Genomic DNA, 14,946 nt, shown 5'->3' with positions numbered 1-14,946 from the left:
TTCTCTCACTTTTATCTGTATCTTCAGTTGAGATTGTAAATTCTTTGAAGTAGAGACCAGTCATAGCTACAGTATGCATCTGTCACATTTTGGGTGCTCTGTGCAGAATAACACTCCTGGTCACGGAGGAAAAAACATTGGCGAAAAATGTATTGTTGATGTTTTCAACCGATTTAAAAATCCATGTAAAATCATTGGAAGCCTCAGGGGAATTGAGGATTGTGAAGTCTTTTCTGAAAGCTGCCTTCAGCCAGAATGCTGTGTCTTTCATTTCTCTTTGTAACTGGCACAGCTACAGCAGGAATCATTCTTAAAAAGGAAACCTTGTAGGCCGAGTTTAAAAGTTTCCTCACTTGATATTTTTGAAATATATGAAAACAGCATACACCCAAGAAGGGGGGGAAAAAAACCAAACCACTGTAATTTAGAAAAGACTATTTAATAAATGTGACTTAATAAACACTTAAACTAGAGAGTTAAAAATACACAACTTTTTGTAGGCTGTGCCCCCCACGTGGACACAGACTAAAGGGAATCCTCCTGGAGCTCCTACTGAGGTGCAGGGACACATCACTCACTGGCCCTAACTTAAATGCAGCTGGACCCTAAATTTGGCCACATTCCAGAGGTGTGCTAAATGTGTATGTCAATATATCACCACATGAGCCTAGGCAAAGAAATTAGCCATCTACGTAAGAGTGAAATGTTGCTAAATGAACAAAAAACAGAAAGACAGACCTAAAATAACACTTTCTCCAGTTTGTGTCATAATCATAAAGAAGTATTCTTAGATGTTACTTATAAGTGTAGTACTTGAAATACATGTTCGGTCAAATGTAGTTTTAATGTTAATGACATTCCTTTAATATTCAGGCATCGGTAAATGCTACAGACCTTAATCATGTCAACATATATGCAATTCTCTGTGAAAAGGTCAAGGATGCTGGCGTTGCAGTCTGTTTACCTAATCTATTTCACAGACAGGTGCCATTTGGTGGTGTGCCAAAAGAACACCTCATTCGCCAGGGAGTTATATCCAGGAAGAGCAAATAATATTGTCCGTTTCTCAGGATTCCTTTTCTTTGGTTGCTGTGTTTCTTCTCTCCATACTCGGGCCCATGCATCCTAAAGGGATTTAATTCAGCCCCATGGGATGGAAAGATGTACTGAGTCTCTGTAAAAGGGTTAATTTTCTATTTTGAAGTATACCTATTTACCATCCTCTACCACTAGAGAACAGTTGGCATTGTCTCCACCAATCTCAAGCAAAATGGATTTGAATAAAATGGATATTAAAGGAATGTCATTAACATTAAAACTACATTTGACTGAACATGTATTTCAAGTACTACAGTTACAAGTAACATTCAAGAATGCTTCTTTATAATTATGACACACACCGGAGAAAGTGTTATTTCAGGTCTGTCTTTCTGCTTTCTGTGCATTTAGCAATAGTTACAGTCTCTTAATGTAACCTCTTCAGAAGAAAACATATAGGGACTCCTGGCCACTAGTGACATACCAAGAGTTTTACCAAAAAATTGCTGCATATTTCAAAAAAATCTTCAGAATAACTATTTATACCCATATATGGGGAATGCAATGCTTCAGAAACGAGTATAATTTATGTTGAGAATGAAAAACTTTAAAAAATTAAAAACATACAAGTGAATGATACAGAAAAATATTCTGGTCCTCACCAAATAAATTAATCCCCCAGTGTAAACTATAAATTACTGTCCACTTTGAGTCTGTGCTTGTCCAGACACAGGACAATCAGCTTCATACTTTTTTTTCAGGCCTTTTAAGAATATTCGCAAACTGTCTGGATCCAATCGAGAGTTCCTTGCAGTCTGAACCAACCTTGTTGCTAGATGGTATACAGCCCTCTGTCTTAATGTCTCAGGAGTGGCTCTTTGCTTTTGCTGTTCTTAAAAATAAGCATATTCATTAAAATGTGAACACATTTTCATTTATTGACGAAGGAATATTGGCTGTTTTCTGCCCATTACATTTTTATGTCTGCTGATGTACCATTTGCAGATTAGCTCTAAAACTATGTCCAGTACTTCATGATAGTAATAACATTGCTCTGCATTGTCATTTATCAGTGATCTTCAAACCATTAAAACCACTCCCTAAAACAAAATGTCTACTTTCTTGACCTAAAACCAGAATGAAATGAAAAATTCATTTTAAATCAATACTACAAACAGCTTCTCTCTCTGTAAAAGGCTAATATAAATAGAGTAAACTCTTTCATATCCAGCAGCACTGGGACCGGCAAGTTGCCAGATATTCAAATATTCTGGATAATAGAGGTTTACCTAGCAATACATAACACTAAAGGAAAAACAAGATGAGATATTAACAAATAAAAATGTATGCAGAGTGCTTTATTTACCAACAACAGTAGTATTGTACACTGTAAATTTATACTGTATTTATTTGTAATTACTTTCACTATACTGTACCTATGGAAAACATTATTAAAATTTACTTACTGTTCAAATGCCATTTATTTGAGAGTTGCAGATCATAGAATGCCAGTTAAGACAGTTTACTGTAAATTAATGATTTTTTTTGCAAGAGTTCTTGGGAAAATGATGCTTTTAAAAAATAAAAAGATCTGTCCCATTCCCACAGTAATTTAAACAACTTGATTATAGCACTAATTAATTGGAGCATGAAATATATGTAATGCCAACAGACCTGGGTCACTGGCACCAGAGATTGAACCTGCAATCATAGGAGCTAAAGCCCTGTGTTCTACTGCATGAGCTAAAGGCCAGCTGGCTGATCTGAAGAAGTGCATCTGTCCCACCTAATAAATTATTTTATTACTCTTTAAAGTGCTACTGGACTGCTTTTTTGTTTTGATAGTAATTTAAACATTAACTTTAAAAATTCTCAATAACCAGTAATACATTTGTCCTACATCATTAGCTCTTATTTTTATGTGACGTACACATGTCCTTTTTTAATATATCACTGCGCTACTTACATTTTCATCAAACAGACAATACATGAGTATACTGGAGTTATGTATTTTGTAAGACCATAAATTGACTAATGTAAATTGCTACATACCAAAATTTGTCTAGCAATCTGAGTTGCGATCTCCTTAGCATCCAAAATTATTGATGGTGGTAGAGAAGAAACTTCTGCAGCTTTTAATCCTAAATATGAAAAATATGAAGTAGTCTTTAACTGTCTGTGCCAGGATGACTTGTTAGCTTAATCAAAATGTCGATCTAAAATGACTTGTTTTCATCCAACTATCAGTTTCCTCTCCTCCATATCTGAAATCAACTAATTTTCCTAAAAGCAGGCCAGCTGATGGCAGGGGAACAAAAGTTGCCCCAGGGCCCAGCATGTCAAAAGGGCCTGGAGCTCTGACCTCTGCTGCCAAAGCTCCAGGCAGAGCTCCAGGCACTTTTGAAGACCAGCTCTTGCTGCAAACAGCTGTGACGGAGGGGGCAGTGCCATGGTCTACGCAGCACTGAGGGCTGACTTCCCTAGGTCCTGCCCCTTCTGCCCAGTTCTGGGTCTGCTGGTTAGAGTGTGATTAGTAGCCCTTCCTGGGCTTTAAGAGATTTACATGGTAGATCTGCCACCCCTTATGCTTATCCAGCTGGTCTACCTCATAGTTCACTGGGCCCACTTGCCGGATGATCTCGTAAGGGCCCTGCCAGCGGGCAAGGAGCTTAGAGTCGGTACTTGGCAGTAGCACTCGATCCCCTGGCTGACACTCCCGGAGTCTGGCCTGTTTGTTGTAAGTTGCCTCCTGGGCCTGCTGTGCTTGGAGGAGGTTTTCTTGGGCAAATGTCCCTAGAGCTTCATGCCTCTCACGTAGGTTGAGCACATATTGCACCACATTATTGCTTTGGGAGGGCTGTTCCTCCCCCATCTCTCTTACTAGGTCCAGAATCCCCCGCGGCTGCCTCCCATACAGGAGTTCAAAGGGTGCAAACCATGTGGAGGCCTTGGGCACCTCCCGAACAGCAAACATGAGGGCGGGGAGGAAGTGGTCCCAGTGACGTGCATCCGTCAGCACAAACTTGCTGAGCATGGCCTTCAAAGTCTGATTGAAACGTTCTACTAGCCCATGGGTCTAGGGGTGGTAGACGGACGTTCAGAGGGTCTTGATCCTTAGCAGCCGGCAAAGTTGTTGCACCATTTGGGACATAAAGTTTGTCCCTTGATCCGTTAGGATCTCCCGTGGGACCCTGACCCAAGCGAAGATGTTCATGAGCTCAGTTGCCACCCTCTTGGCACTCATGGAGCGTAGCAGCACTGCTGCCGGGTACCGAGTTGCATAATCAATAACAACAAGGAAGAACCAGTATCCAGCGGCACTCTTCTCCAGGGGCCTGACTATATCAGCCCCAATCTGCTTGAAGGGTATACTCACGAGTGGGAGGGGAACTAATGAGGCCTTCTCCACGGAATGAGGGTCTGTGAGCTGGCACTCTGGGCAGGAGGCACAGAAGTCTGCAACCTCTCTGTGGATGCCAGGCCAAAAGAAGTGGGCCAGGATCTGGGCCAGGGTCTTGTTTCTCCCTCGGCGTCCCGCCATGGGGATGGTGTGGGCAAGCCGCATGACCTCTCTCCGATATTGCCACGGGACTAGGAGCTGATGGTGCACCTCTCCGGTCTGTGGGTCCTTCTCCAAGCAGTAGAGACGATCTCCCTGGATTTCAAAATGAGGGAACTGTCCTGCTGGATGGGCTCCGGTGGCCTCCCCATTCACTACTGCCACCTGATCATATGCGCAGCTCAGTGTCTCATCCACCCACTGCTTCCCCCACAAAGTCTGAGGGTCATGTGAGGACTGCAGATTCAGGCAGTGGAGGTGGCTCCCTCTCCAGTTGGTGGGGGCTCGGGTCCACCTGGGCTAGGGCTGGCCCCTGGGAAGTCCCTTCCCCTAGGTCCGCCACCTCCCCTACTCCAGCCAGATTTGCGGCTCCTGCCTTTCCCTTGCTGAACGGCTGGGGTTGCCACCCCCTGGCTGAAGGCTTCCCAAGTCCTGCTAGTAGTTCATGAAAATGTCCCCAGTCTCTACCCAGTATTACCGGACAGGCAAGAGCTGGAGCCAGCCCAACTATCTCTGGTTCTTCATGCCTTCCCACCCATAGGGTCACCCGGGTGCACGGATAGGCCTTCACAATCCCATGGACACACTGCAGCCTGATGGTGCCTTGGGGAGGCCCTACATGAGGCACGAGCGCCTCCCAAACCAGAGCCTGGGCACACCCTCAGTCAATCAGCCCAAATGCTTCTGTCCCATTGACAAACACCAGGCAGTCAGCTTGGCAGGGCCTTGGGGGTGCGCCTGTGTTTGTGGGGTCCAGAGCTTCCCAAAGTTACACTCCATGTATGGGCAGTCTCGGGACCAGTGCCCATTGCCCCCACATGTGAAGTAGGAGTGCTGGTCCAGGGTGGCCTTTGGGGGGTCTCCTCGAGGGGCCTGTGGCAGGGATGGAGGTGGAACTGGATCTCCAGGCTGGGGCATGAGTGGGGTCACTGTTACCTTGTCCGAGAGGCAGTTGGGTTCCCTATGGGGGAGCTGATGGGTTGGCTCAGGGCCCAGGGTTTGAAACCCAAGGTTAGCCCAGTAACTCTAAGTCTTTTGGGTCCCAGGAAGGAGCAGCAGATGCTGGGGCCCACCCCGGCCTTTTGACCCCTGGCCCCCCTCCACTCCTCATGCTGGGGGTGCCTCTGACTGACCTGGGGGCTACAGAGGGAGTCATCCCTGGGGACTTGGCCGCTAGATAATTCTCCATCAACTGGATGGTTGCCATCGTATCTTCCGGACGGTTCTTCATCACCCATTCGCTTACCCCAGAGGGCAGAATCTGGGTGAACTGTTCCAGCAGGACCTGCTCGGCTACCTGCACCCCGGACTTTGTTTCGGGCTTCAACCACCTGCAGCAGGCGTCCTGCAGCTTCTGGGTGATGAGGCAAGGTCGGGCTCCCAGGGCCCGTACTTCCCCATGGAAGCGCTGACAGAAAGTCTCTTCCAAGATATCCAGAGGATCCAGGTACCTTGACTCGGGCATAGTCCTGGAGAGCCACCGCATCCAGTGCCTGACAGGCAGTCTGGGCAACCCCTGTCAAGTAGGATGCCACAATGGCTGCCCGCAGGCCCACTGGGCTACAGTGGCCACCTGCTCAAAGGTCTCCAAGAATGCCTCTGGGTCATCTTCCGGGCCCATCTTTGCGAGTTCGATTGGTGCTGGTGCCAGCGGCCTGTTCAGGGTTGTACCAGAGAAGTTACCTGCTGCATCAGCTGTTGTTGGTGGGTTGCTAATTCCCCAATTAGTTGCTGCTATTGCTGAGCCATCTGTTGGAGCAGCTGTTGCTGCTGGCTGGCCTGTTGCTCCACCATCCACTTCAGCAGGGGCTTCATTGCTTCAGTGGTTTGCACTTGCAGGGTCTATGGCTGGCACAGTAGGATGGGCCTTCCACGGGGATGGGGCTATACCCATATCCTCCAGAACACGTGAGCAGTTCACACCTGGGCCTGGGTGGCCTAGTGGTTAGGCCCCCTGGCCAGGGCCTGTTGGGTGGGTCCTCAGCTCCCACCCAAGCATCCATGGGTTGAGTTTGGTGTGTGGCCCCAAGAATCTAGTTCCCCCTTTTGGCAGGGGCTCCCCACTCCTCTCAGTACTTGGGGGAAGGTCCTGGGCTGTACCCTCTGGTTAACTGGGTAGCAGCTCTAGCCTGGGGCCTCCTGCCTCAGAGCCTGCTCCTGCCTCTTTGCTGGTCAGCCCCCAAACTGAGCTGGCTTCTCTCCCTTTACACCCCTCCAGGCCTGACACTGGCCACTGGTGAACCGGGGTGGAGCTCATTGGGCAAATAGGCCTTGTTTAACCCCTGCCTTGCCTGGCCTCCCTCTCACCCTCCTACGGGGGTATGAAGAAAGTTTGGGTGTGTGGATTGGCTGTTTACAGTATTGGACTGGTGAGCCTGAGAGGCCGAGGACACTGCTCAATCCATTTGAGCTGGGACAGTTACTTAAGGGTTGGTTATGAACGCTAGGTGTGCTATTTTCCCAAGCTTATGCCAATTGACTTTTCTGCTTCTTTCATTAAAAGTTTCTTTTCTACACGAAGATTGTGTGCTTGTGAGTGGGGAAGCATTGCCTCTCTGAGGCACCCAGGGGTGTGTGAATTTCCCAGGCTACTGGGTGGGGGCTTGAGCTGGTTCTGTGTGAAATGGATAAAAAGGAACTCCTAGATGTTGAACCTGGCCTTGGTTGCTGCTGACTCCTTCCAGCAGAAGGGTTACACATAGATTCATAGGACTGGAAGGGACTTCCAGAGGTCTTTTAATCCATTCTTCTGCACTTAAGCAGGACTGACTAAATATTATTTAGACCACCTGTGACAGGTGTTTATCTAGCCTGCTCTTAAAAATCTCCACAACATCCCTTGGTAAGTCATTCCAACGTTTATCTTCCTAATGTATTTAAGGATGTGCACTACCAATAGAAACACATGCTGCCCACTGTGGATGGCTGTGGGCACTCTGCTAATCTGCTAAGCAGCACCTGAATCTCTTCTGGGCAGCCACCCAAGCACTCAGATTACAGGGAAAACTGGATGTGACCTGGGGCAGGGCTGCAGAGGGTTCAGGTTGTGCTGTGGGCCGGGAGGCGATTATGACCTGTGGCAGGGATGCATGAGGGGGTACAGAATGTTTGGGCTGTGACCTGCGGCAGGAGGGAATTGTGACGTAGGACAGGGAGTTGGGGTGGAATAAGGGATGGGGTGCCAGGTACAGGCTCTGGCCAGGAGGTGCAGGCTCTGGCTAGGTGGTGCCCAGCCAGCAGCCCAAAAGGACCCTCAGGCAGGCTCCCTGCCTTCCGCATCCCCACACATCAAACTGTCCAGTTGCTTGGGCCAGCATGTGCAATTCTGCTTGGTGCGTGCCATGGAGTGGTGGGGGAGCACCACAAGTTATCTGTGTCCACAAGTTTGGCCCAGGCAGGTCCCACTGGTTGGTTTCTGACCAACAGCAGTTGCAAGAATTCTGCTTGTGGCCAGACACAGTGCATGGAGATCTCTCCCCCGCCTTTGCTCAAGAAGCTCAAGCCATGCAGAGATGCACAGGCTCACCCAAAAACTGGCCACTTTGAATGGCTTGTGGGGATGTGGCAGGCAGGGAACATGCATGAGGGTCCTGCTGGGACAAAACTTCTTGCTGGCTCCAGGAGCATGGGACAGGGGTGGTGGCCCTCACCCCTCTGCACGAGTAGGGGGCCCATGAGCCATGGTGCCTGCACCCACCCCACCCTCCCCATGTCTAGGGTCCCTGTTGGGGATGAGATGGGGCCAGGAGCACAGGGAGGTAGTGGCATGGGATGTGGGCTCGGACTTGGCATGGGGAGCGGAGGTACTGGGGGGAGAGGGAACCGGCTCAGTGGGCCCACTGTGTCCAGGAGCCAGTGGCTGAGGCACTGTAAGGCAGTGGGGAGAGGTCAAGTGGCAGCAGGCAGGGAGGTCAGTGGGGAAAGCAGTGGGTAAGGGAGGAGGTGGTGTGGCTGGGGTTGGAAGGCTGGGCTGTCAGCCACATGAGGGCCCTACTGGTGGGCCACAGATCCTCAGCAGCTCGGCCCAGATCTCCCACCAGCAGGCCTGGTCGGTCTCCTCCAGCTGCAGCCACCACTCCATGAGCTGGTTCTGGAAGCAGAGGGAGGATGTGCTGGCGACGGCCTCATCATCCCATGGGCAGTGTCATGAATGCCAGCCGCAGGCTCAGCCAGCCACTGGTGGTGGGTGTGCCACATCCCTCTCCATGGCCACTGTTCCTGGCCTTGCTAGCCCGATGTTGTGTGTTCTTTCATTCACCTCCCCTCCTCCCAACAGTGAGGCTTTTTAACCAGTCCTGTGGCAGCCTCAAGTGACCTCAGCTGGCCTAGCTGATTTATAGCAGACCCTTCTCAGCTGCTTCCACAGGTCAGCGGCTCCTTGCTGCCCTGAAATAGCCATCTGCTAATTAGCCAGCCCCTCTCTGCTTGTTTAGTGTTGCCTCTCTCCCCTTATAAACTAGCCTTCTAGCCTGACTCTGTCACACCTTATTACACAACTATTTAAAATATAAAAATGGTTGGAACAGTATTTTAACCTGCAACAGTTAACTATGTAAAAAATATTCATGTTATGGAATGATCATCAGAGGATCATGGGAATGTTAGACTCCAGTGGATTAATACAACCTCAGTACTTATTAGTAAGTTATTAATATCAATACTGTATTCCATTACCATAATGTTTTTCCTCTGTGTGTCCTTTAGAAAGTATGTAGGTATATGTAATATTTTCCTTATTTCCAGCACTGTTTCTGACATGTTGCACTTCAAAATGGTAGTTTTCCACATTGGGATATAAAGCATCTATGTGACACAATTCCAAGAAATGTGTAGCAAACAGAGTAAATGCCTAAATGAGACAACAGAAATATTGTAGGCATTTAGTAATCCTTCAAAATTCATTATACTTAAGCAGAACAAGTTTAAAAGTTATATTTATACACACACACGGATTTAGCAGTCTGACTATCATTGATGATTAAATCTGCATGCATTGCTTTGAAAAAAGCCCTGAAATTACTAAAAATAAACAGAATGAAGAGGCCTATTTATTTGGTACTATACACATGGGCACCATTATAGTAAAACAGTAAAGAAATCTCCAGTTATAAACAGTTTTAAAGTAATTTCAAAGAAAAATATATTAAATGAGCCCTTTCATTTTTAAATTAAGTGATACTGTCTGTTCAATATAAGAAGTTCAATCAACCTAATGACATAAAATGGACATTTAGACTTTATATCAGAAAAAAGCTTAAGTGAGATCCATTAGACTATGGAACAATGTAAGTCTCAATACATGGCATATTTTAAACTAGACTAGGAAGAAATAGCAAACATGCATTTAGGATACAATCCTTTACTGGCAGTGGGATGGACTGGATGACCTAAAGGATCTTTAAAAACTTGGAATATCTGATTAGCCACTGATAGAAAGTTTCCTCTCATACCATTTTATCAAAATCAGTGTTAAGAATTTTCACAAAATTGCCTAAAGATTCTGATATTATCTATTATCCTTCAGTTATAGCCATGAGAAATATTTGAACATTTCAAACCAAACCGGGGTAAGAATCCAGCCTATGTGCAGTCTGTAAAAGTTTGACAACATACTGAAGTTAATCACATAGCTGGGAAGTAATCAGAGTTTCCTCCCCACCTGAAGGCCTCTTCTGTTTCTCTCAGTAAGTCACTGAACCTGGCCTAAGTACTTCAAGTTAAGGGATGTAGGAGCCCAACAGATTTTGGGAAAGGATCAGCCAGTTGGGAATTCCCTTTGGAGACTCAGATATATAAACTCTAATTTCTGAGAAAACTGAAGGGGTTAGTTTGCTTTCAATATGGAAAGCCAAACAGAAGTGTTTAAGCAATGAACAAAGAAGAAGCCAACAGTGGGAGTTTTTGAGTTTTGCCTGGGTGAGCCCTGGCAAGGATGATTTAGTCAGGATTGGTCCTGCTTTCAGCAGGGAGTTGGACTCAATGACCTCCTGAGGTTTCTTCCAACCCTATGAATCTCTGACCAAATATTGCAGAGTTCATAGAATCATAGAATCCTAGGGCTGGAAGGTCATCTAGTCCAGCCCCCTGCCTGAAGCAGGATCAACCCTAACTAAATTGTGCCAGACAGGACTTTGTCAAGCCAGGACTTAAAAACCTCTGGGGATGGAGATTCCTTCACCTCTGTAGGTAAAGCACTCCAGTGCTTCACCACTTTGTTGGTGAAATAGTTTTTCCTAATACCTAACCTACACCTCTCTCTCTCTCTCTCTCTAACTTCAGGCCATTGTTCCTTGTTCTGCCACTCGTCAGTAATGAGAACAGCCTCTCTCCATCTTCTTTAGAGCCCGCATTCAGGAAGTTGAAGGCTGCTATCAAATTGCCCCTCACTCTTCTCTTCTGCAAACTAAACAAACCCAAGTCCCCGAGCCTCTCCACATAGGTCTAGATGAGGCCTCACCAGTGCCAAATAGAGGGGAATAATAACTTCTCTAGATCTGCTGGAAATGCTTCTCCTAATACACACCAATATGCAGTTAGCCTTCTTGGCTACAAGGGCACACTGCTGACTCATATCCAGCCTCTCATCCACCATAATCCCCAGGTCCTTTTCTGCTACACAGCTACTTAACCAGTCAGCACGCAGCCTGTAACAATGCTTGGGATTCTTCTGTCCCAAGTGCAGGATTCCGCACTTGTCCTTGTTGAACTTCATCAGATTTCTTTTGGCCCAATCCTCCAATTTATCTCATAGATAGATACTTCTCTCATAGAACTAATTACCATACAACAGTGTTAGGAATACTGTGGTCAATCTCATTCTAGGTATACTCCTTGCAAAGCTGTAAATACTACAGCAAAGTCTTGGCCAGTAGAAAGTCCAGAAAGGAACATGGATGGGGCCAAGGATTAGAAGAAGTGTGTTCAAGGGATGATCCAGTGACTGGAATGGGATGGGGTAAACGTAGGACAAGGATCAGAACTCCAGAAAGCATGGCATACTTGTCTTTATTCTTATCTGTCGATGACTCTCCCATATATCCATACATCCCAGTAAGTGTACCAGTATTATTTAGATCAAAATTGCCCATAAAATGAAGACTGGAGTATGAGCAAATGTTTTTATTTAGCACCACTTCAAGGCTGAGTGAGAAAATAATTACAAATTTTAGAGACAAATTATTAAAAATATTAAAAAAAATACCTTCAGACTCAGTAGATATTCACACACTGAATAACAAATGCCAATACCTTCTTCAGTACTGGTACCTCTGCCAAGTTCATCAATTATGATGAGTGACCTACTATTAGCATTTTGAATTATGTAAGTTATCTAAAGAAAAAAATACTTTGTTATCTCTAGCAGTAAATTTTAAAACCACCCTCCCCCAAAAAACCGCAAACAAATAAACCAACAAAAACTTCACTAGTAATGTGAGTACTTCGAATTACTTCACTTAGGCCGTGTCTCCACGTGCCCCAAACTTCGAAATGGCCACGCAAATGGGCATTTCGAAGTTTACTAATGAAGCGCTGAAATGCATATTCAGCGCTTCATTAGAATGTGGGCTGCCGCGGCACTTCGAAATTGACGCGGCTTGCCGCCGCGCGTCTCATCCAGACGGGGCTCCTTTTCGAAAGGACTCTGGCTACTTCGAAGTCCCCTTATTCCTATATTATAAGTCCTATAAGGGGACTTCGAAGTAGCCAGAGTCCTTTCGAAAAGGAGCCCCGTCTGGACGAGACGCGCAGCGGCAAGCCGCGTCAATTTCGAAGTGCCGCGGCAGCCCGCATTCTAATGAAGCGCTGAATATGCATTTCAGCGCTTCATTAGTAAACTTCGAAATGGCCATTTGCGTGGCCATTTTGAAGTTTGGGGCAGGTGTAGACGTAGCCTTAGTGTCATTTAGCATTTTAAAGAACACAGTTCTGTCATAAGATTCAGGACTTCTGAACAGTTTCTAAACAGCTGACATTTTAAAACAAACAAAAACTGCTAGAAAACCGTTCACCTCTTCATCTCTAAATACGTAATTTTCCGTGAAAATCAGGTCTCTGATGGAGTATTGGACTAAAAATAATTTCAGGTACAATATCGAATGAATCGTGAAGACTAATGTCCAATGGAATATTGATTTGTACTCTTGTTAAAGTGGGTTCAGAGATAATGATCTTGAAACTGTGACATGATCTATAGAAATGCTATTATGAATAATTTTTTAAACATCTTGTTCACCTTTATCTTGCTAGCTGGAGAGCAGGTATTAAAGGCTATAACCCACATTGAGAATTTCAAAAAAAAAAGATGATGGCAGGCAAGATAGAAAGTTTGAGGACAGTTGTAGAGAGAAGAAACAAGTAAAGAAGAGGATAGCTGTTCATTGTTCTATCTTATTTTCTAGAAGGTCTATTTTTAAATTTAAAAAAAAAACAAAAATGTTACTGGTACTATTTTTCTGCCCAGCTTTCAGAGAAGTCCAGTCGTCCTAGTTATTAACACCTGCACGCAAAGGTCTGGTTAAACTCTTCTTCTTTCATATGGCTTAAAAACAGCATTGCTTGATGCCCAGATCTAAGTTATCTGTCTAACTGATTGCTTCAGGTGATGCAGAATAGAAGGAAGAAATACCACTGATGTATGATCATTTGGGCCAATGGTTGACAAGGGATTCTATAGATTGAAGTCATTTCTGCACTCACAGATAGGACTGTGCATCATTCCACATTTATGGAGGACTATGCAAATCTGCAATGTGATGTGGATATTCAGTTCAAAGGGGAGCGTATTCTCCATGTGAGTGAAAAGCAAGTGGGCTCTTCAGTTGCATCTTCGATGAGGCGTCTGTATGGAGCACTCACGTCCTTTTACCATGCCTACCAATGATCTTTGTGGGAGAAACCCAACTCTTCAAATTCAAGCCAAAAACAGTTTACTTGGGTTGGACTCTTGATACATTATATTTATTATTATTATCCTTGCTCCCTCATATAACAACAAATTTGGAGTGGGTTGACTAGGATGGGAAGCCATGGCTGTGACATTGATATTACTGTGCCTGATCAGCCTGATGGTTAGGGTCCAATCAAATTCACAGTCCATTATGGACAATTTCACAGCCATATAATTTGAAAATTGGTAACTTTCACATTTTCATCTGTTTAAACCTGAAATGTCAGGTATTGTAACCACAAGGTCCTGATCCAGCAGGAGATTGGGTGACTGCAAACATGTTATAGGGAAATCATGGGTCTGTCACCCTCACTTCTGTGCTGCCTTCATAGTTGGGCTCTGCAGGCAGCAACCCCAGGAGGTTCCAAGAGACGGAAGTTGCAGGACAGTCAATGGGGGAGTCACTGCTTGGGTGAGTAGATAGCTATGTAGGGTATATATCCAGAGGGTTCAGGCATGTCTTTACTATACTCATCTAAACAACACCTAACCACCTACACTGATACTTAAAACTGCTGGAGGGAGAAGAGCATGTAGTGTACGGATGATACACATTGCCCAAAGGAATATGCAGTGTAGACATACCTTTAGTGGCCTTTGGTCTGGCTGCCCATATGAGAAATATTCTTTCAAGGTTACTCCCCTCCTCCCTGGTGATTGGAAATGATAAGGGGACTGGGGCAAGGCAGTGAGTTGACTATGTGTTTGAGCTCTCTATGCATCTTATGCTTAGTCAATTTGTCCTCTAGTACTTTTAAGTTCATTAGAAGGGTTTCTACGATTGGACCAGCTTTTGACATTTCACTAGATTTGCAGCCCCAACCTGATGCAAGCTTTGTAGCTGGAATAAGTAAAGTCCTGACCTTCAACCATCTTGAATAATCTTTGATGGCATGCTGGATTCAGTGATTCTAGCAGGGGTGTTGCAGTATTTATTTTGTTCTTCTTTAATAACCTCTTTGTTTCTAATTTCTAGTATGAGGTATATCAATTTCGCTGGCTGTGAGAGAGATTTTTTTTCTTGCTGCTATTTGGATAAGCCTCTTGGACCTACTGAAAATTTCAAGGCTTCAGTAGAATTGCATCAATGGTGGCCTCAACTGTTGCAGTGAATCCTGGACAATTACCCTTGGAAACTTCTATTGCCATTTGGGCAATGACATGATGACCTGAGTTCAAACCCAATGTGGATTATCCCCAGTCAACGCCAGCTATGTGCAAAGCTGATAAAGAGTAGCACTAGACATATTTAGTAGGGATTCAATTGGTCTTTAGTGAAGAAACAGATCTCTGGATTGCAGTCTCTGTTCCAGGGGGCAGAAAGGTATATGCCACACAGAAAAGGTATATGTCTTCATTTGATAGTAATTCCTCAAGTGCCTCACCAACAGCATCATTACTA

General features: G+C 45.3%; 1 protein-coding gene across 1 annotated transcript in view; it reads right to left on the bottom strand.

The window, feature by feature from the left end:
• Positions 1 to 1,724: 1,724 nt before the first annotated feature.
• The window catches only part of MSH4 (mutS homolog 4), a 77,786-nt gene continuing 64,564 nt past the window's right edge, over positions 1,725 to 14,946 (bottom strand). The window contains exons 17-20 of the mRNA XM_075002573.1: positions 11,799 to 11,927; positions 9,272 to 9,446; positions 3,091 to 3,179; positions 1,725 to 1,925 (exon numbers count right to left, since the gene is read on the bottom strand). Coding sequence (XP_074858674.1) covers positions 1,734 to 1,925; positions 3,091 to 3,179; positions 9,272 to 9,446; positions 11,799 to 11,927 — 585 coding nt within the window. The 3' untranslated portion in view covers positions 1,725 to 1,733. The remainder of the gene's footprint in view (positions 1,926 to 3,090; positions 3,180 to 9,271; positions 9,447 to 11,798; positions 11,928 to 14,946) is intronic.

Source organism: Carettochelys insculpta, chromosome 9 (assembly GCF_033958435.1).
Source record: "Carettochelys insculpta isolate YL-2023 chromosome 9, ASM3395843v1, whole genome shotgun sequence".
NCBI classification, from domain to species: Eukaryota; Metazoa; Chordata; order Testudines; family Carettochelyidae; genus Carettochelys; species Carettochelys insculpta.
This window is presented reverse-complemented; position numbering and strand designations above follow the sequence as displayed.